The sequence below is a fragment of the Eretmochelys imbricata genome, chromosome 6 (genome assembly GCF_965152235.1).
Source record: "Eretmochelys imbricata isolate rEreImb1 chromosome 6, rEreImb1.hap1, whole genome shotgun sequence".
In the NCBI taxonomy this organism is placed as follows: domain Eukaryota; kingdom Metazoa; phylum Chordata; order Testudines; family Cheloniidae; genus Eretmochelys; species Eretmochelys imbricata.
This window is the reverse complement of record NC_135577.1, coordinates 955,774-975,792: the sequence shown is the minus strand read 5'-3', so window position 1 is coordinate 975,792 and position 20,019 is coordinate 955,774. Positions and strand designations below refer to the sequence as shown.

The 20,019-nt window shown below is 58.1% G+C and overlaps 2 protein-coding genes across 3 annotated transcripts; one reads left to right on the top strand and one right to left on the bottom strand.

Moving 5' to 3' along the window:
• On the top strand, positions 1–7,983 carry PKMYT1 (protein kinase, membrane associated tyrosine/threonine 1). Of its 2 annotated transcripts, none has more exons than XM_077820461.1 (8): positions 1–126; positions 994–1,392; positions 1,631–2,121; positions 2,360–2,466; positions 5,313–5,485; positions 5,962–6,218; positions 6,835–6,933; positions 7,764–7,983. In XM_077820461.1, exons 2-8 carry the CDS (start codon positions 1,018–1,020, stop codon positions 7,780–7,782), a joined length of 1,521 nt encoding a protein of 506 aa, XP_077676587.1. In that variant the 5' UTR covers positions 1–126; positions 994–1,017; the 3' UTR covers positions 7,783–7,983. The 2 variants fall into 2 exon arrangements, with proteins under 2 accessions (XP_077676587.1, XP_077676586.1); XM_077820460.1 differs by having other exon boundaries at positions 7,278–7,983.
• Positions 7,984–9,583: 1,600 nt separating this feature from the next.
• Positions 9,584–19,474, bottom strand: PAQR4 (progestin and adipoQ receptor family member 4). The gene is made up of 3 exons (XM_077820459.1): positions 19,255–19,474; positions 13,071–13,289; positions 9,584–12,724 (listed from the first exon to the last, which is right to left on the bottom strand). Exons 1-3 carry the CDS (start codon positions 19,418–19,420, stop codon positions 12,291–12,293), a joined length of 819 nt encoding a protein of 272 aa, XP_077676585.1. The 5' UTR covers positions 19,421–19,474; the 3' UTR covers positions 9,584–12,290.
• Positions 19,475–20,019: the final 545 nt, after the last annotated feature.

Here is a 20,019-nt window from a genome sequence, read left to right as displayed (position 1 = left end):
GCGGAGCGGCGGTTGGGCTGGCTCGGGGCGCGCGCGCGGGAAGGGGCTGCCGGGGGGCCCGTCACATCCGGGTACCTGGAGGGGAGCGAGCGCGGCGCCCCCCGCCCCGCGGGGACCGGGGAGGAGGTGAGGCCCCCGCCCCGCCCCCAGGGGCCCCCGCCGGCCCCGCCCCCTGCGGCACCCCGCCCACAGGCCCCCTCGCTGAGGCCAAGGGGGGGGGCTGAGCGGGGCCCCCCCCCCAGCCGGACCCCTCCTGCCGCCCCCTCTAGCGGCCCCCCCCAGCCAGACCCCTCCTGCCGCCCCCTCTAGCGGCCCCCCCCTCACCGGACCCCCCCCCGCCGGACCCCTCCCCCCCTCTAGCGGCCCCCCCCCAGCCAGACCCCTCCTGCCGCCCCCTCTAGCGGCCCCCCCCTCGCCGGACCCCCCCCAGCCGGACCCCTCCCCCCCTCTAGCGGCCCCCCCCAGCCAGATCCCGCCCCTCTTCCAGCACCCCCCACATCGCTGGACCTCTCCCACCCCCTCCCCCGGCCAGCCCCCCCCCCACACCACCGCCTCCCGACGGACCCCTTCCCCCCCATCGGACTCCTCCCCCTACACCAGGGCCCCCTCCCACACACACCCCCTCCCCCTATGCCAGCACACCCCCTCACCGGACCCCCCCCCCACCAGACCCTCCCAATGCCCCCCCTCCACCTGCTGCCGCCATGGCCCCCTCTCCCCCTGCCAAGGGACCCCCCCCCCGACCCCTCCGCCACCCCATGGGGTAACAGCCTGAGCTCTCCCCTTCAGGCCAAGGCGGGAGCGCTGCAGGGGTGACCCCATCCCATGCTCGTGCCACGGGGCCCGGGCCTGGAGAGTCCCCCCCTCCCCCCCGCTCATGCCAATAGGTGCTGACCGGGAAACCCCCCCGCATCACCAGCCCCTGGGTGCTCTCCCTAGCTGTGCCCAGCCACGCTGCTGACCCTGGGGGGCTGTTTTTCTCTCTCCCTGCAGCGCCTCCCTCTGGCAGAGCCGGCCATGCCGCTGCCCCTGGACTGCGCGGGGGCCGAGTCCCAGCTGAGCCGCACGCCCCTGCCGGCGCCTGTGCCGGCCTTCTTCCAGGAGGCCGAGCGCAGCTTCTCGGTGAAGAGGCCAGGCCGGCCGCTCAGCTACACCCTCCCGCCCCGACCGCGCCACAAGGGCACCTTGACTGTCAGCCGGGTCTTCGCTGGCCGCCAACCGCAGCCCTGGAGCCAGCCCCGGCCGCGCAGCGTCTCCTTCCGCGGCTCCCAGGTCCGGGCGCTGGCCCCCCGCAGCCGCCTCTACAACCCTGCCCGCAGAGAGCCCTTCTTCAGCCAGTGCTTCCAGCTACTGGGCCACCTGGGGCGCGGCTCCTTCGGGGAGGTGTATAAGGTAAGGGGGGACGGACACCTGGGGTGGGAGATCCTAGCTGGAAGGGGTGTGGGGGTTGGGGGATGAGCATGATTGTCCACCTGAGCCTGTCCCCACTGGGGGCTGATCCGTCCCCTCCAGGTGCGCAGCAAGGAGAGCGAGCCTGGAGCTATTCTGTGGGGCTGAGTTGTGGGGAAAGGAGGGAGTCTGTCGGGGGGGGTCCTGGCCCTACCGTCTACGTCTGATCTGTCCCCCACAGGTGCGCAGCAAGGAGGACGGGCGGCTGTACGCAGTGAAGCGCTCGGTGGAGCCGTTCCGGGGCGCCGGCGACCGGCAGCGCAAGCTGGCCGAGGTGCGGAAGCACGAGCGGGTGGGGCGCCACCCCAACTGTGTGAGCTTCGTGCGGGCCTGGGAGGAGCGGGGTCAGCTGTACATCCAGACGGAGTTGTGCCCGGCCAGCCTGCTGCAGCATTGCGAGGGGCGCGGGACGCTGCCCGAGGGCCAGGTGCGGGCCTGCCTCTGGGACCTGCTGCAGGCCCTGCACCACCTGCACGCCTGCGGGCTGCTGCACATGGACGTCAAGCCGGCCAACGTCTTCCTCACCGAGCGCCGTGTCTGCAAGCTGGGCGACTTTGGCCTGGTGCTGGAATTGGACCGTGGAGACCTGAGTGACGCCCAGGAGGGTGACCCGCGCTACATGGCGCCCGAGCTGCTGCGGGGGGAGTACAGTGAGGCGGCTGATGTCTTCAGGTGGGCCCACTAGAGCCAGGGATAGAATCCAGGAGTCCTGACTCCCAGCCTAACCCCTCTATCCACTAGACCCATCTCCTGGCCTTCATGCCGTGCCCCCCCCTCCCCCCGCTTCCTTGACCACCACCCCCTCGCTGCCCCATGTGCTCTAAGTCCAGTCACCCTGGCGTGTGGCAGGGAGCAGAGGATTCTGGGAGGCTGGCTCCTGGCTGACCCAGCGTGCGCATCTCTCTTCCAGCCTTGGCATGACTATCCTGGAAATCGCCTGCAATATGGAGCTACCCAATGGAGGGGAGGGCTGGCAGCAGCTCCGGCAGGGCTACTTGCCCCCCGAATTCACTGCCGGTAAGTGGAGGTCACCTCTCCTGGCACAGATGGAGCTGCTGGGTCTGCTGATGGCTACCCAGTGTGTCATGGACCCTGCTTCACACAGAAAAACCTGCTGGAATTGGCATTCAGTCTGGTGGTCAGAGCTGGGGGGGGGCCCGGAGCCAGGACTCCTGGGTTCCAGCCCAACAGAGTGGTATCTGTCTAGTGCAGTGATACTCAGACTGAGGCTTGCAAGCAGCAAGTGGCTCTTTAACGTGTCTCTTTGCAACGCATGACATTAAAACACTGATTTAATTATTAACCAGTCGGGATGCTTTTACAATGCTATTAACCGATTGGAGTTGATAAAATAATAATACTTGATCAGTCATTTTGCTAACTAATTAGTAAACCACACACCTCATTTGGAACTGGAAGTACAAATCAGGCAGCAGCAGAGACGGGGGAAAAAAGTAAATACAATAGAGTGTTAAATGTAAACTACTTAAAAAGGGAAAGTAGCATTTTTCTTGTGCATCATGAAGTTTCAAGCTGCATTAAGTCAATGTTCAGTTATAAACTTTTGAAAGAACAACCATAACGTTTTGTTCAGAGTTATGAACAACCTCCATTCCCAAGATGTTTGTAACTCTGAGGTTCTACTTTGTGTGTGTGTGTGTGTAAAAACTAAATATTTCCCCTGTCACACTGTTTAAATATGAATCTATAGTAAATGAAACAATGAATTCTCACGACTGTGGCTCTTTTGGGTAATATTGATTGCTAATTTGGCTCCTGAACCACTGAGGTCTGAGTATCACTGGTCTAGTGCAATGGCTCTCAATGTTTCAAGACTACTGTACCCCTTTCAGGAGTCTGATTTGTCTTGCCTACCCCCAAGATTCACCTCACTTAAAAATTACTTACTTACAAAATCAGACACAAAAATAACAAAGTTTCACAGCACACTATTCCTGAAATTGCTGACTTTCTCATTTATACCATATATTTATAGAATAAATCAACTGGAATTAAGGCTGTCAAGCAATTAAAAAATTTAATCGCGATTAATCGCACTGTTAACAAATGATAGAATATCATTTATTTCAATATTTGTGAATGCTTTCTACATTTTCAAATATATTTCAATTGCCACACCCTGCTACAAAGTGTACAGTGCTCACTATTATTATTTTTATTACAAATATTTGCACAGTAAAAAAACAAAAGAAATAGTATTTTTCAATTCACCTAATACAAATAATGTAGTGCAATCTCTTTATCAAGAAAGTTGAACTTACTTTTTGTACATAATTCTACATTTGTAACTGCACTCAAAAACAAAACAATGTAAAACTTTAAGCCTACAAGTCCACTCAGTCCTACTTCTTGTTCAGACAAACAAGTTTGTTTACATTTACGGGAGATAATGCTGCCCACTTCTTATTTACAATGTCACCTGAAAGTGAGAACAGGTGTTTGCATGACACTTTTGTAGCCGGTATCGCAAGATATTTACGTACCAAATGCACTAAAGATTTGTATGTCCCTTTGTGCTTCAACCACCATTCCAGAGGACAGGCGTCCATTCTGAGGACGCTTGTTTAAAAAAAAGCATTAATTAAATTTGTGACTGAGAATTGGGGGAGAGTTGTTGGTCTCCTGCTCTATTTTACCCGCATTCTGCCATAGATTTCATGTTAAAGCAGTCTTGGATGATGACCCAGCACACGTTGTTCGTTTTAAGAACACTTCCACTTCAGATTTGACAAAAAACACAAAGAAGGTACCAATGTGAGATTTCTAAAGATAGCTACAGCACTCGACCCAAGGTTTAAGAATCTGAAGTGCCTTCCAAAATCTGATGGGGACAAGGTGCAGAGCATGCTTTCAGAAGTCTTAGAAGAGCAACACTCTGATGTGGAAACTAAGAACTGAACCCCCCAAAAGAAAATCAACCTTCTGCTGGTGTCATCTGACTCAGATGATGAAAATAAACATGCGTTTGTCTGCACTGCTTTGGATTGTTATCGAACAGAACCATCATCAGCATGAATCCATGTCCTCTGGAATGGTGGTTGAAGAATGAAGGGACATGAATCTTTAGCGCATCTGGCACGTAAGTGTCTTGCAACACCGGCTACAACAATGCCATGTGAACACCTGCTGTCACTTTCAGGTGATATTGTAAATAAGTAGGACTGAGTGGACTTGTAGGCTTAAAGTTTTACATTTGTTTTGTTTTTGAGTGCAGTTATGTAACAAAAAAAAAATCTACATTTGTAAGTTGCCCTTTCACAATAAAGGGATTGCACTATGGTACTTGTATGAGGTGCACTGAAAATACTATTTATCATTTTTACAGTGCAAATATTTGTAATAAAAATAATATAAAGTCAGCCCTGTACACTTTTGTATTCTGTGCTTTTGTAATTGAAATCGATGTATTTCAAAATGGAGAAAAATGTTAAAATAGTTAATACATTTCAATTGGTATTCCATTGTTTAACAGTGTGATTAATCGCGATTCATTTTTTTGAGTTAATCGTGTGAGTTAACTGCGATTAATCAACAGCCCTAACTGGAATATAAATATTGTCCTTGCATTTCAGTGTACAGTATATAGAGCAGAAGAAACGCGTCACTGTATGACATTTTAGTTTGGACCGACTTTGCTAGTGCTTTTTATGTAGCCTGTTAAACCAGGTAAATATCTGTATGAGTTGATGAACCCCCGGAAGACCTCTGTGTACACCTGGTTGAGAACCACTGGCATAGTGGTTAACCAAGGCAGGCCTGGAAGTGAAGTGCACTAGGGGGCACTATGCAGCAGGGCGATGGGTGGGGCTCAGTCAGGGGTCTGACATCTCTCCCTGGCCCAGGTCTCTCCTCAGAGCTGCGGGCTTTGCTGGCTGCCATGCTGGAGCCTGATCCCCGGCTCCGGCCCTCGGTGGAGACGCTGCTCAACTCCAGCCTCATGCGCAAGACTGAGAAATGGCGCAAGCTGACACTGCTGGTGCGGGACGGACTCTTGAGAGCTGCCTCTTTGTGCCAGGTGAGTCCTGGGGGGTGGGGGAGCCCCTCACTCCTGATCCGCAGCCCCCTGCTAGCCCGGCTCTGGGCTCCCCCCATAGCTCTGCCGGAGTCCCTCAATCCCAACCTACGACCCCCTGCCAGCCCGGCTCTGGGCTCCCCACCACAGCTCTGCCAGAGCCCCTCACTCCTGACCCGTAGCCCCCTGCTAGCCCAGCCCTGGGCTCCCCCCCACAACTCTGCCAGAGCCCCTCACTCCTGAGCCGCAGCCCCCTGCTAGCCCGGCTCTGGGCTACCCCCATAGCTCTGCCAGAGTCCCTCAATCCCAACCTACGACCCCCTGCTAGCCCAGCCCTGGGCTCCCCCCCACAGCTCTGCCAGAGCCCCTCACTCCTGACCCGCATCCCCCTGCTAGCCCAGCCCTGGTCTCCCCCCACAGCTCTGCTGATGCAATTCAGTCCTGTTGGTTGAAGTTTCTCTTCTCTCTCCCCCACTCAGGGTGTTGGGAGTTTTGTGCGTTGGCTGTGGGCTGCCCTGTGCCTGCCGGCACGCTGGCTCTCCAGCTGGCGTTGCAGCGTGCCCGTCACCCCGCCCTGCTCCCCGCTACTTGCCACCCTGCTGGATAGCAGCTTCTCCTGGGACGAAGAGGAAGAGGAGGAGGAGGATGGGAGCCTCGGGGAGGATGTGTTCGAGGTATCTGGGGTCTGCGGGCGGCATAACCGCACCTGCCCCGGGGAGCTGCTATTGCAGGACAAGTGAGTGGAGGGGACAACACACCCACATCTACCCATGGGGCCCCCATCCCCTCCAGTAAGGGGCAGCACTGCCCAGGTGTGCGCTCTCACACAGGACAGGAAGAGACTTCTGTGGTGCAGGGAGGATATGGGGGTGAATCTAGGAATACGGAGTGGGCAGTGGGGACTGGGAGTGTATGAAGGTGGGGGAACAAAATGTGAGATGTGGAGGAGTTAGGAGGGATAGTATCTGGGGCAGGTAGGAATGCAGGAGGATACTGGGGTGGGGCACTTGGAGGCTAGGAATATGGGGTAATCCATATGGGGGGGTAAGTGGACATAAGGGGATGCATGGGGGCAGGGGTATGTGGTTCTCTTCCCTTTGGGGTGTAATAGGGATGATGGGGCGTGGGAGAGTACCCAACTTACCTGAGCAAGGAGGTGCATGGAGGTCCCTCGATGGAGTACTCCTGGGGTGGGATATCTGGGGTGGCCCCTTGGCAGAGTGGGGGGCCATGGTGGTTGGGAAATGGACTCCCCAAGCTTTGTCTGATGGATGTATGGGAATGCTGGGTCCCAGGGCGAGCCCCTCCTGCACCCACAGGGGCTTCCCCTCACATCTCTGCTTCCCTCGCAGGCCCCTGAGCTCCCCGCCGCTGAACCTGCGTCCCTCCATGGGCAGCACATCCACCCCACGCCACCCTTCTCCACCAGAGACTGGCAGCAGGAGGACAAGGTGAGACGTTGGGTGTCAGGCAGGGCTGCAGCATATCCTGTGGGCCTTTTCCCTTGCTCCTGCACACTTGAGAACCCAGGAGTCCTGGCTTCCACCCCCCGCTCAAACCCACTAGATCCCATTCCCCTCCCAGAACCTCGGAGAGAACCCAGGAGTCCTAGCTTCCAGCCCCCACTACTCTAACTCACTTGATCTTACTCTCCTCCCAGAGCTAACTGGGGCATCTCAGCTGGGGGACAGACTGTCGGGGACAATCCTGCCCTGGGTGGGGATGGCTAGATGAGCCCCCATGGGGTGTCTCCATCTCCCACTGCCCTGATCCCACCCTGGTTCCCCCCTCCTAGGTCCTCAGCCCTCCAGGGCAGCCCCAACATGAGTCGCATCAGCCCGGATTCCCCCCCCAGCAGCCCCGGCTCCCCCAACGGGGGCAGCCTCCGCCGCACCCTGGCCTTCGAGGAGGAGGACGAGCCAAGGGAGGAGAGCGCCCCCCAGGGTGCAGGCCAGCATTGCTCCTTCGAACCCAGAAACCTCCTGAGCATGTTTGAGGATGCCACGGCGGAGCAGAAGTGACAGGCCTCCAAAGATCAGCTGCTCGCAGCTTGATCATTCCTGGGGCGGGGAGGATGAGTGTACCTCACTGGGGTTATGACCCCCCATGCTCCCAGCTGAGGCTACTTGGGCCTCCGTTCTCCACACCGCTGGGGGGTGGGGGGAGAGCTCTGCTCCCCTGAGGCAGCTTCTGGTCCTGTTGCTGGCAGCGGTGGGGGGGGCTGCTGGGAGGAGCAGTTGGGGGTTGAATCTCAATGTACTTTTTTTTTTTTTTTTTTAAGCTTTTTAACCTCTTCATGAAATGGTGGGAGGGACACAGGTGCTGCCATCCCCTCCCACCAGGGGTCGCTGTGGCTCTGCCCCAGGGCAAAGGCTCAGGGCTGTTCAGCCCCAGGCCAGGACCCAATGGGGTTTGTGGATCTTTTTTTTGTTTTGTTTTTTTCTGTTTTTAAGGGAAGGCAACAGCTATGAAAAGTGTTAATAAAAAGTGCTTTGAAATGATCATGAGGCTGAGGCACAGCTGGGGGTGGGAAATAGATTGTCAGGGTCAATCCTGTCTCTGGGGTGTGGGCAGCACTGCCCCTGGCTGGAGGGAATGGGGATCCCCTGGGTGCATGGGGTGATCTGTGCCACTCTACCACCACCTTGACCACTAGCACCACTAACTCCCCCCCGACCTCAGCAGGGCTGACAAGCTGGGATCTTCTTCGCACCCTACCAACCTTGATTATGTAACAAGGGCTGCTCACCACACAGCAGCCCACAAGCCACACCATGGGGTGATGCAGCAGTTAGGGTGTCATACCACACAAGAATTGGGAGTGGCAGTCATACACCTTTCTCTGCTCTTACTGGGTTTCTCTTATGCAGAGGTCTTGTGTTCTTTGTGAGCTGACTCCCCTACTGCCCCTTCCCCCACAGTAAACTGAGGCACAGCAAAGGGAATTTAATTGCAGTCTGATCACACAGTAAGTTTAGGACAGAACCCAGGAGTCTTGGCTTCCAGCTCCCCTGCTCTAACCCCCTGGACCCCATTCCCCTTCCAGAGCTGGGGCTAGAACCCAAAGGGCCCAAAATGAAATTATTGGGGTAGGGACCTGCTCTTGGTTTTGTTTGTATAGTGCCTGGCACTGTGGGGTGTGATCAGTGACTAAGGCTCCACAGAACTAGTGCCACACAGATTATAATAGACCGCTCTCTGTCTGCAAAGCTGCCCAATTTTAACCAGTCTGACTTTAAAACCAGATCTAGTTAAAACAGTGTAGACGCTCTTAATCTAAACTAAATTTAGGGCCAGGAATCTGTTTAAAACAAAGAGCTAGAAACTAGGCTTCAATTTGAATTAAGATAGTCTGCACTGGTGTGTCTGTCTAGCTAAGATACTTATCTGGCCCCCATCACCCTAGCATCAGACCACCTCACAATCTCTGTGCTTATCCTCACACACCCCAGTGAGGAGGGAAAATGCTATTATCTAATTTTTCAGTTGGGGAAACAGAGGCACAGACTAAATATATGAGCTGAGGGAGTTTGTGGAAGAGTAGGGACTTGGGCCCAGGCCTCTCATGTCCTAGGATAACACTCTAGCCACTGGGCCATCCTCTCAATATGTTTCCATAACTGGAGTGACTCTGAACGCAGACAAATCCTCATGTTTGGAGGAGTGGGTGGTTGACAGAGGAAAGAATGTGTTCTTTTAGAGACGTTGAGGATGGGGGAGGTAGTGGAAGGCTTGAGGAGCACAGAACAATCCAGTTCTTAATTCTAGTGGGGTGACAGCTATTGAGTAGGGAGGGGTGGGACATCACTGGAGAAAATCCACGGCCAACAGGGGTGGAAGAACATTGAAGATCCTCCAGTACTGGATGTGGGACATCAGTGGAGAAGACTCGTGGCCATGGGGGGCAGAGGATGGTTGAAGATCCCAGGGTGGAAGCACGCAGCAGAACCATCCTTGCTTGTTCCTCAAGAGGTCTCACATCTTCTTCTACCATCTCTGCAGCAGATGCCTAGCCTTCAACGGAGCAAAGCAACTCTTCTGCCAGTGGAAACAGAGGTCCTGGAGCCAGCTATGGCCGGGGGACCAAGAACCACACTCACATGAGCTCTGTCTCTGCTTTATTGAAGCCTAGAGCTACCATCTAACAGGACGCTGGTGGGAGGCTGTGGCCCATAAGAACCTCCATCCCCCTGCTCCCCCCACCCCTGCACAATGTGGATGTTAGCCTCTTACTTTTCAGTTTTGCATTTTTAATTTAAAAAGATATGTTGCTTCGGCACGAAGCCACGAACACTACCTGTGTTCATGTGCCCTGAGATAACGAAGACTGGATTTTGGTGGGGCAGGGAAGAGCAGAACCCACCCAACAGCACCCCTCTGAGGGAGGCCAGAGAAATACAGCCATCCCTTCAACGTGAGAGAACAGTTCACAACCTACAACTCCCTTCCTAGGTTTCCTTTTGGCCTCATTTACAGGGTGGGACAGCAGGGGCACAGAATCCAGAAGGCCTGATCTCTCCTCTCCCCACGTCCCAAACCATTTGACCCTATCCCCTTCCTAGAGCTGGGGACAGAACCTAGGAGTCCTAACTCCTAGGCCTCCAACACTAACCCTTAGAACCTGCATGCCTCCCAGAGCAGAGATCGAACCAGGAGTCCTAGCTTTCATCTCTCCCTGCTGTAATCCACATCATGCTATGTGGCTGGTTACCCTTTGATGCTTGACTCTTAGCACAGCTGTCTCAGTTGCCCATTTTGTCCACCCATGGTCCTCCTCGACCTCTGCTACCCTTTGTACTGCTTCCTTAAGTTTGTCTACATGGCAAGTCAAAGCAAATTTCTAATACTGAACTGGTTTCTAAACCAATGTGGCTGCCTACCAGGAATGAGGTTGAGAGGGCCCCATTTACAGTGAGCAAAACAATCAGAACAAGATGGAATTTAAGAACTGCTTATGTACATTGGCCTCCAACTTCAGAACCAGCTTGGCCCCATATACGTTTCCTGGCAAAACCAGATTAGAATCTGGATTAAAAATTCAATTTGGCTATATTGACACATGGCCTCCCACCTGGAATCCCAATTGAGAAACCCTTTAGCTATATTCACACATACAGCCTCATGACTGGAATCAGGACTGAGAATGAGTTTAGTTACATTACACATGGCCAGCTGGAATCCAAATTGAGAACCAGTGTAGCTTCATTCACACTTGGGCAATTGGAATCCAGATTAAGAACAATTTTAGCTACATTCACACCGAGCCTCTGGACAGGAATCCAGACTGAGAATGAGTTTAGCTATGTATGCATGTGGCCAACTAGAATCCAGATTGAGAACTAGTTTAGCTACTTCCACACCTGTGGCTTCTGAATCCAGATTAGCTCCATTCACACACACACACCTCCCTGCTCAGGATCCAGATTAGCTATTCAGGGCCCAGTGAACAGGAATTGGAAAACAATGATCCAGAGCTGCCTCTGTGTTTAGTGGCCCTAAATTACGGAAGGGGAAGGGGAACAGTAGGCACACCCCAATGCCAGCAGAGGGTGGAAGGGGAGCCCTGGCGCTCTTAATCCCGGGGCTCCCGCTGAGCACCATGGGGTTAGCAGCAGATGGGACGTGTAGTATAAAAACAGGTTGATGGGGACACAGTCCCCCGCTGGCTGTTACTGCACCAGGAGCCGTGACTGCTGCAGAAAGGGGAATACCTGTTCCTCCCTCTGCAGGAGGAGAGCGTGCAGACCAGGACTCAGTAACAGGAAACACCCCCCACCCCACCCTCACAGCAGGGAGCAACAGGAAACTGAGGCACAAGCAGCTGAAGCCGCTTGGCCCAAGGATGATGGCAACAGGAGAGAAGAGGAGAGAACCCAGGAGTCCTGCTGTAGCTCCTAGATTCCACTGCCTCCCTCCCAGGCCAGCTCATTAGTGTTGGGAGTCAACTAAGACACTGATACCTCCCTCTTATCTCCCACCCAACACACAGCTTCTCCTGGGCTGCCTTCCCCTATCCCTAGTCAGTGCAAACCCCAGCATCCAGGCACCTCGTCAGCCCTTTAAAAAGTAGAAAGTATTGCATGGTGTCTGAAAGTCTGTAGGATACCTGGATAAAAGGTCTAAAGCGGGAGAGGGGCTGCTCCACCCCCTATCTCCTCAAAATAATGCCCCCTTGCAGCCCCCACCCTGCCCCAGTCCCTATGGATGAGCACTGCTGGTGATCCAGAAGAATCCAAAGGACCGCAGCCAATAGAAATCCATCCCTAGTGGTCCAGAATGACCCACAAACAGTGGGCATCTGGCTGGAGCTTTGATAATGGGAGTCTGTGGCTAGTGACCCAGAAGAATCCTCATCAGCCAAAGGGAGTCTATCCAGAGTCTAGCCAATGGAAGTGCATTGCTGGCAACAGAGAAGAGCCCTCAACCATGGAAATCCAACCCTGGTGATCCACAATGACGCTCAGCCAGTGGGAGCCCTGCTCTGGTGATTCAGAAGACCCCTTAGCCAATGGGAGTTAATCCAGAAGACCCCAAGACTACCAGAAATCCATCAATGGCCATCCAGAAGACCTCTTGGCCAAAAGGACTGTAGAAGGTGCCTTGGCCAAGGGGAATCCATTCTTGGCCAACGTGAGTGGATCAAGAAGACAACTTGGCCAATGAGAATCCATCACCGGCCACCCAGAAGACACCGCAGCAAACGGGAGTGGATCCAGAAGACCCCTTGGCCAACGGGAATTCATCATGCGGTGACCTGGAGGGGTGCAGCCATAAGACCACACCATCCCCCGCTGGCTGGCGGGCCCGGTCAGTTCTGGGGGCAGGCATAGCTGGTGACCCACAGCAAGTCGGCCACCACCCCCCAGTGGAGGTAGAGGATGCTGACCACCACCAGCACGTGCATGATCTGGTGGCTGTTGAACCAGTAGTCGAAGCAGCCAGGTTGCCAGCGCTCAGGCACGCGGGAGATGTTGATGACGCCCCCCAGCAGGGCCAGGCCGTCCATGATGAGGTACGAGCGCAGCGAGGAGGGGTGGCCCGTGCCCAGGCCCACCCAGCGCAGGTAGAAGAAGAAGAAGCGGAAGAGGGCCTGCCAGGCGAAGGACCGCAGGCGCCGCACGTTGGAGTGGGCCGTCACCGCGCAGATGATGGCGTAGCTGGACAGTGCCGTGTAGGCCAGCAGGGCGGCGGTGCGGGGAAGCGGGGAGCAGGCCAGGGTGCAGTAGATGATGGGAAGGGCACCTGCAGGAGGGGGGGCAAAGAGGTTAGAGGTCGGGGGCAACCAGCCCTTTCTCAGCCCCATCCAGCCCACCTGGTCCCTGCACTGCCCCACAATGCCACTGCCCTCCCCTCCCCCCTGGGATCCTCTACCCTTCTACCAGACCTACCCTAGCCCCAGTTCTGCCCTTGCATAACCCCCAACCAGTCCCCCCAAGCCCTTTGGCTCTGCCCCAACCAGTTCCCCCCAGCTCTACTCCCCATAACTCCCAACCAGTCCTGCCATGCCCCCTAGCTCTGCTCCCAACCAGTCCCCCCCAGCTCTGCCCCTCCATAACCCCCCCAACCAGCTCCCCAGCCCCCCACTCACCCAGCGTGTTGACCATGCAGACCCCGCACATGTCGAGGGTCAGCAGGGTGTGGTAGACGGCCGGCCCCCCCTCGTGGTTCATGAAGAGATGGTAGAGTACACTGCCCAGCTGGGGCACCACGCAGGCCAGGTAGTGCACCACGGCCAGCCAGCCCACCGAGATCCGCGCCCACGGGATGGACAGGGGCAGCAGGAAGACGAAGCCCAACAGGGGGATGCCTGAGACCGAGACGGGGAGGCTCAGCTGCAGTGATCGGCCATGGGGCACCCCGCTCCCCTCGGACAACCCAATCCAGACAGCACCCCCCCCCAAGTGCCACAAACTAGCTCCTTCTCGTGGAGTCACCCCAGAACCAGAGTCCCCTCTGCACAGACACTGCACCCCTCCCCCAGGCTGCAACTTAGGGTCTCCCAGGATGATCCCCGTTGTCTTAGTATCCCTGGGTTCTATCCCAGCTCTGGGAGGGGAGTGGGGACTGGTGATTAGAGCACGGGGGCTGGGAGCCAGGACTCCTGGGTTCGATCCCCAGCTCTGGGAGGGGAGTGGGGTCTAGTGGGTAGAGTGGAGGGGGCTGGGAGCCAGGACTCCTGGGTTCTCCCCACAGCTCTACAACAAGCAGAGATGGGAAGAGCTGTAGGCAGCCCCCTCCCCCCAATCCCAAAAGTCCTTAGAGGGCAGAGAGGAAGGAGCAAAGATGCACCTGGCATCACTTTATCAGCTATTTGCTCTGGGGTTGGATGGAAGGGACAGCCCCAAGGACAGCGACCTGACCTGACCTGACCTACAGCCCCCTGCCCTGACCTACAGCTCTGCCGGTGCCTCTCGCTCCTGGCCCCCCCCTGCTCTAATCTACCACACCCCGCTCCCCTTCCAGAGCTGGGGATAGAACCCAGGAGTGCTGGCTCCCAACTCTCTGCCCCCCCCCCGCCCTCCCCGGCTCCAACCCACTAGACCTCACTCTCCTGCTGATCGTGGCCGGACAGTTAAAATCGATAAGTCCTTTGCAGATAACGATAGTGTATTAATACATTCCCACCCTCTTGAGATTTTCCAGCCCTTCTACCCCACACCCCTACTTTAAGCCTCTCTGAAGGGCCTGGGGCATCCTGGATCTGAGGGCAGGAGTCTCCCAACTCCTGCTGGAAAGGGCTATCCAACCCCACAGTGCCAGGCCCAGCTGCCTAGAGGTGACCCCCCCCCTCCCCAGCGCCAAGGGCACCAGGAGCAGAATCAGCAAAGAAATCAGATGCTGCGCTGTTCTTCTGACAGCTGAGAGCACCGAGCCCGTGGCACCAGCTTGCCAGCAGCTGCAGAGGGAATATGAACCAGCAGAGATGCAGCCAGCTCTGGGGCGGGACAGCTGGAGAACAGCCACACACAATGCCGCAGGGGGATGGCTCGCCTGGTAGAGGCAGCCAGCTCTGGGGCAGGGCACAGAGGAATCCCCACAGCTCTCTCATGAGTGGTGCCACACTCAGGTAACAACCTCAGCTTGTGAGGCCAAGTGAGATGTTAAATAATCATGATTTACACTCCAGAGACACTTCCCAACACCAACTTCACATAGAACTCAGGAGTCCTGGCTCCCAGCCCCCCTGCTCCAACCCTTAGACCCCACTCCCCTCCCAGAGCTGGGGACAGAACCCAGGAGTCCTGGCTCCCAGCCCCCCCTGCTCTAACCCACCAGACCCCACTCACCTCCCAGAGCTGGGGAGAGAACCCAGGAGTCCTAGCTCCCAGCCCCCCTGCTCTAACCCACCAGCTCTCACTCCCCCCCCAGAGCTGGGGACAGAACCTAGGAGTCCTGGCTCCCAGCCCCCCACCCGCTCTAACCCACCAGCTCCCACTCCCCTCCCAGAGCTGGGGACAGAACCTAGGAGTCCTGGCTCCCAGCCCCACCTGCTCTAACCCCTAGACCCCACTCTCGTCCCAGAGCTGGGAACAGAACCCAGAAGTCCTGGCTCCCAGCCCCCCCCGGCTCTAACCCACCAGCTCCCACTCCCCTCCCAGAGCTGAGTACAGAACCTAGGAGTCCTGGTTCCCAGCCCCGCCTGCTCTAACCCCTAGACCCCACTCTCCTCCCAGAGCTGGGGACAGAACCCAGGAGTCCAAGCCTTCAGCCTCCCTGCTCTAACCCACTAGACCCCACTCCCTCCCAGAGCCTGGACAGAACCCAGGAATCCTGGAGACTGGGAGGGATGGAGGGACTGGGTTCTCTCCCTGGCTCTGGGCTGGAGTATATGGGGGTCCCCATTCCCGGGTGAAGATCAGGGGCTGTGTCATTAGAAGAGATTGGCCGGTTGAATCCTCTGGTTTGATCCCTGCCTTGTTCATAGCCCTCAGGCCCTTTCCTCCAGAGTCAGGGCATGAACCCTGGTGTCCGGGCCAAACCCCAGCTCCTCTCTATGTCCCTCAATCAGATTAAATTGGATACAGGCTTCTCCACTTCCTGCCCCATACACTGTGGTGTTGTGTGTGGCTTTTACTAGTTGCCCTGTCCCAGAGGTGGCTGCATCTCAGGTTCGGGGATCCCTTCACTGAAGAAGGGGGATGGCTCAAGGCCAGGAGCCAGTTCCCTGGCGGCAGATCCTGCCACTGTTCTCTGCCTGGCAGTGCCAGGATCAATGCTTCCTGCCATGCGAGGGGCCGGGGAACTGCCCCCTGGACACAGAAGTTGGGGGGGGAAGGGATGGATTGATCCTGCTGGGGTGGTTTGAGCATTGGCCTGCTAAACCCAGGGTTGTGAGTTCAATCCTTGAGGGGGCCATTTAGGGATCTGGGGAAAAAAAAGTTGGGGATTGGTCCTGCTTTGAGCAGGGGTTGGACTAGATGACCTCCTGAGGTCCCTTCCAACCCTGATATTCTAAGTCTCCGGAGCCCTGGTGTCTGCCTAGTTGCTACGCAGAGAACCAGACAACTTGTGTCAGCCATGGGTGATACAGGATGGGCTTGGTCCTGCCAGGGGCACCTGTAGGGCAGGACATAGGGTCAGGCACCCAGGTCTAAGCCACTTAGGCAGGGAGCTAAGTGGGGGAGGCAGCCATTGGCCCCTGACGTCAGGGCCCCAGGTCAGCCCTGAGCCCTTAATGAGATCATCGTTAGCAGGGAGCTAAAAGCTGAGGGAGGATCTGCCAGGGGGCGCGGTGCTGCAGAGAGTGCCCCACCCCAGAGGGGCTGCATCTCAGCACCGGGTGACGGGTCCCTGTATGAACAGCCCCAGAGGGGCCATGTCTTAAGTGCCAGGCAAGAGGACCTTGTATAACCAGCCCCCGCGGCCCACCCTAGAGGTCGCCGCATCACAGCACCAGGGAAGGGGAGACAATTTCCCCTCATGGAAATGTGCCCAGGGCTCCGTCTGGGCTCCCGACTCTCAAGAGCCCAAGAGACAAGAGAGATGGGCTCGGTTCACATGATGCCCTCCTGCATGTCTCCCCCCACAATTCCTTCTGGCATCCACTCCCAACCTCCCTACAGGGCTCCCCCAGGCAGGATCCCACTTCCCCGCGCAGGGCCCACAGCCCCCCAAATCTCCAGTTCCCCCTCACCCAAATTATCAGCCCCTTCCATATAGCCCCAGCCCTCACTTTCCTCTGATCCCCCCATGTGGCCCCACATTTCCAGCACCCCACACATTCCAAGCCCCCTCCCCCGATATCCCTTCTCTCCCTGACCCACCCACCCCAGCAGGATCAATCCATCCCTCCCCCCCCCAACTTCTGTGTCCAGGGGGCAGTTCCCCGGCCCCTCGCATGGCAGGAAGCATTGATCCTGGCACTGCCAGGCAGAGAACAGTGGCAGGATCTGCCGCCAGGGAACTGGCTCCTGGCCTTGAGCCATCCCCCTTCTTCAGTGAAGGGATCCCCGAACCTGAGATGCAGCCACCTCTGGGACAGGGCAACTAGTAAAAGCCACACACAACACCACAGTGTATGGGGCAGGAAGTGGAGAAGCCTGTATCCAATTTAATCTGAGGGACATAGAGAGGAGCTGGGGTTTGGCCCGGACACCAGGGTTCATGCCCTGACTCTGGAGGAAAGGGCCTGAGGGCTATGAACATGGCAGGGATCTAACCAGAGGATTCAACCGGCCAATCCCTTCTAATGACACAGCTCCCGACTTTCACCCGGGAATGGGGACCCCCATATACTCCAGCCCAGAGCCAAGGAGAGAACCCAGGAGTCCTGGCTCCCAGCCCCCCACAACCCACTAGATCCCCCTCCCCTCCCAGAACTGGAGATAGAACCCAGGAGTCCTGATCTGACCTCTAAACCATCTGGCTGCCTCTGCCACTTCAGGTGAATCTGCCCCCTGAGCTGAGCTGATCCCAGCTAATCCCAGGAGATGTCTCGGGCACCAGGAAGGGGGGGCTGCGGGAATGCTGGAGGAGGCAGAGAAGGTCACGGCTCAACAGGGATTCACTGTCACTCCTGCCCCAGCCAGCGTTTCCCACCGTCCCCCCGACCCCGTAGACTCTAAGACCAAGGTCCCTGAAGGCCAGGGGTGAGCTCACCAGGGGATGCAGAACAGAGGGACCCAGCTGGGGATAGAACCCAGGCATCCTGGCTCCCAGCCCCCCTGCTCTAACCCACTAGAATATGGAACCCAGGAGTCCTAGGAAGCTATTAACCGTAGCTGATCTGGGGCGTCCCCAGCGCATTTCTCTGCCACCGACTATGAGGTGGGGTTGCGGGGTAACAGGATGGAACTGCCCAAACTCATCTCCTAGTACCAGGGATGCCCCACCCACACCCCATTCCCCGGGGGCTGGGAGCCAGGACTCCTGGGTTCCATCCCTGGCTCTGGGAGGGGAGTGGGGTCTGGTGGGGCAGAGCAGGGGGGGCTGGGTAGGAGCCAGGCCTCCTGGATCCCAATGGCACCTTGCGGGGGATTTTGTGCTCAGCTCAGCAGATCGAGGGGAAGCCTCTCCTGGAGCCAGGTGTCACATTCCTGCGCACTCTGGGGGGGACCCAGGAAGCAGCGCTGCTCATGAACTTGGGACTCACTTGGCATGGTTGCAGTCAAGAGCCTTATCACAAATCAGAGGGGCCCTGCGCATCCCCGGAGCTGGGAATAGAACCCAGGTCCTGGCTCCCAGCCCCAGCATAGCCCATCTCCCGGCTTCTCCTGCCGGTGCGGGAACCCCCATGCTCTCCGGAGTCCGGTGGGGATTGGCTGCTGGGGCGCCCAGGAGAGGGAACAGATCAGCGCAGGGGCCCGGTGCAAAGGCGGGGAATTGGGGGCAGGGGTCCAGGGGGGTCTCAGTGCATGGGCAGGGAATTGGGGTAGGGAGTCTCGGTGCTTTGGGTTGTAGGAGCTGGTGAATTGGGGGATTGGGGTTGAGTCCATGGGGCTCAGGGGCTGGTGTACATAGGAGCGTGGCACACTCAATGGGTCGGGGAGTGAGTATGGAGTCAGTGCACAGGGTCTCGGGGGGCAGGAGGCCAGCGCATGGGGGGGATGAGCCTGCAGGGCATGTAGAGAGCCGGTGCAGGAGGGATCAAGGTGCAGGGGAACCGGGGGGCAGGGGGTGTAGGTGGCTGGTGCAGTGGGGGGGGAATCAGGGGGGATCAGGGTGCCTGGGGGGCACAGCCCAGGGCTGGGGGGGGGATCAGGGTGCACGGACGGGCACTGCCAGGGGCCGGGTGGGGGATCAGGGTACCTGGGGGAGATCAGACCGGGGGGGGGGGGATCAGGGCATTGGGGCACTGGCCAGGGGGTCAGGGTGCACAGGAGGGCACTGCCAAGGGCTGGGGGGGGATCAGGGTGCACGGGGGGTCAGATCAGGGGGTCCGGGGGGGATCAGGGTACATGCGGGCACTGCCCGGGGGGGATCGGGGGGCCCGGGGGGCATCGGGGCACATGTGGGCACTGCCCGGGGGGGGATCGGGGCCCTGGAGGTGGGATCAGAGGGTCCGGGGGCGGGATTGGGGGGCACCGGGTACATGTGGGCACTGCCCGGGGTGGGGAATCGAAGGGTCCGGGGGCGGGATCGGGGCCCCGGAGGCGGGGGGATCGGAGGGTCCGGGGGCGGGATCGGGGCCCCGGAGGCGGGGGGATCGGAGGGTCCGGGGGCGGGATCGGGGCCCCGGAGGCGGGGGGATCGGAGGGTCCGGGGGCGGGATCGGGGTGCACTGCCCGGGGGGGCCGGCGGGATCGGGGCCCCGGGATCGGGGCCGGGCTCACCGTGCGTGTAGATGTTGCCCAGCTCGTTGTGCAGGTAGAAGAGGCTCCGCAGGCAGCCCGAGCCCGAGCTCGCCGGCCGGTAGCCCGTCAGCACGAAGCGGTTGAACTGCAGGTGGGGGGGGGAGCTGGCCCAGTCCAGCAGCCGGGGCCCCCCCAGGTAGGCCATGGCCCGGGGCCCCCCCCCCGCGGTCAGCTCCGCCGCATCCCGGGGCCGCTGCCTCCCTCCGCCCGCCCGGCCAGCGGCAGCCGCGCCCCGCCCCCGCCCGCTGTGAGCTCACACTGGGCCCCGCCCCCGAGCGGCCCCGCCCCGCCTCTCCGTGCGTCCGGGCTTCCCCGCCTTCCCCGGAGCAGCGACGTGAAGGTTCCGCCATTTGCATAATACGCGCCGCACTCTCATTTGCATGGTGATGCACCGACCCTTCATTTGCATAGATTTGGCATCGACTCGCCCCCCCCTCCCGGCCACCCCAGGTCAGTTGCAGGGAAAGTGGCCGCGCGCGCGGGCTGCAAGGTCTCCCGGGAGCGTTGGTCATTTACATAATGTGTGCACGCCCCCTCCTTTCCATAAACAGGCCCCGCCCCGCCTCCCTGAGTAGCAGAGAAAGTGGCCGCTCGCGGAGCCCGCAAGGCTCCGAGTTCCCTTATTTGCGTAATATATGCAGGCCGCGCCCACAGCCTCCGCCCGGCAGCCCTTCCGGCCAAACGGAGTCCTTGTCATTAGCATAAAGCCTGCCGGCCGCTGCCTATTGGACAACAGCGGCGCCC

Bases quoted from the DNA above. Each gene is read 5' to 3' on its own strand.
- PKMYT1 (XM_077820460.1), top strand. From the start codon at position 1,018: ATGCCGCTGCCCCTGGACTGCGCGGGGGCCGAGTCCCAGCTGAGCCGC. The intron at 2,467-5,312 runs GTAAGTGGAGGT...TCCCTGGCCCAG, and splicing joins GCCCCCCGAATTCACTGCCG to GTCTCTCCTCAGAGCTGCGG. The intron at 5,486-5,961 runs GTGAGTCCTGGG...TCCCCCACTCAG, and splicing joins GAGCTGCCTCTTTGTGCCAG to GGTGTTGGGAGTTTTGTGCG.
- PAQR4 (XM_077820459.1), bottom strand. From the start codon at position 19,420: ATGGCCTACCTGGGGGGGCCCCGGCTGCTGGACTGGGCCAGCTCCCCC. The intron at 13,290-19,254 runs GTGAGCCCGGCC...TCTCGGTCTCAG, and splicing joins GGGCAACATCTACACGCACG to GCATCCCCCTGTTGGGCTTC. The intron at 12,725-13,070 runs GTGAGTGGGGGG...CCCCTCCTGCAG, and splicing joins CTGCATGGTCAACACGCTGG to GTGCCCTTCCCATCATCTAC.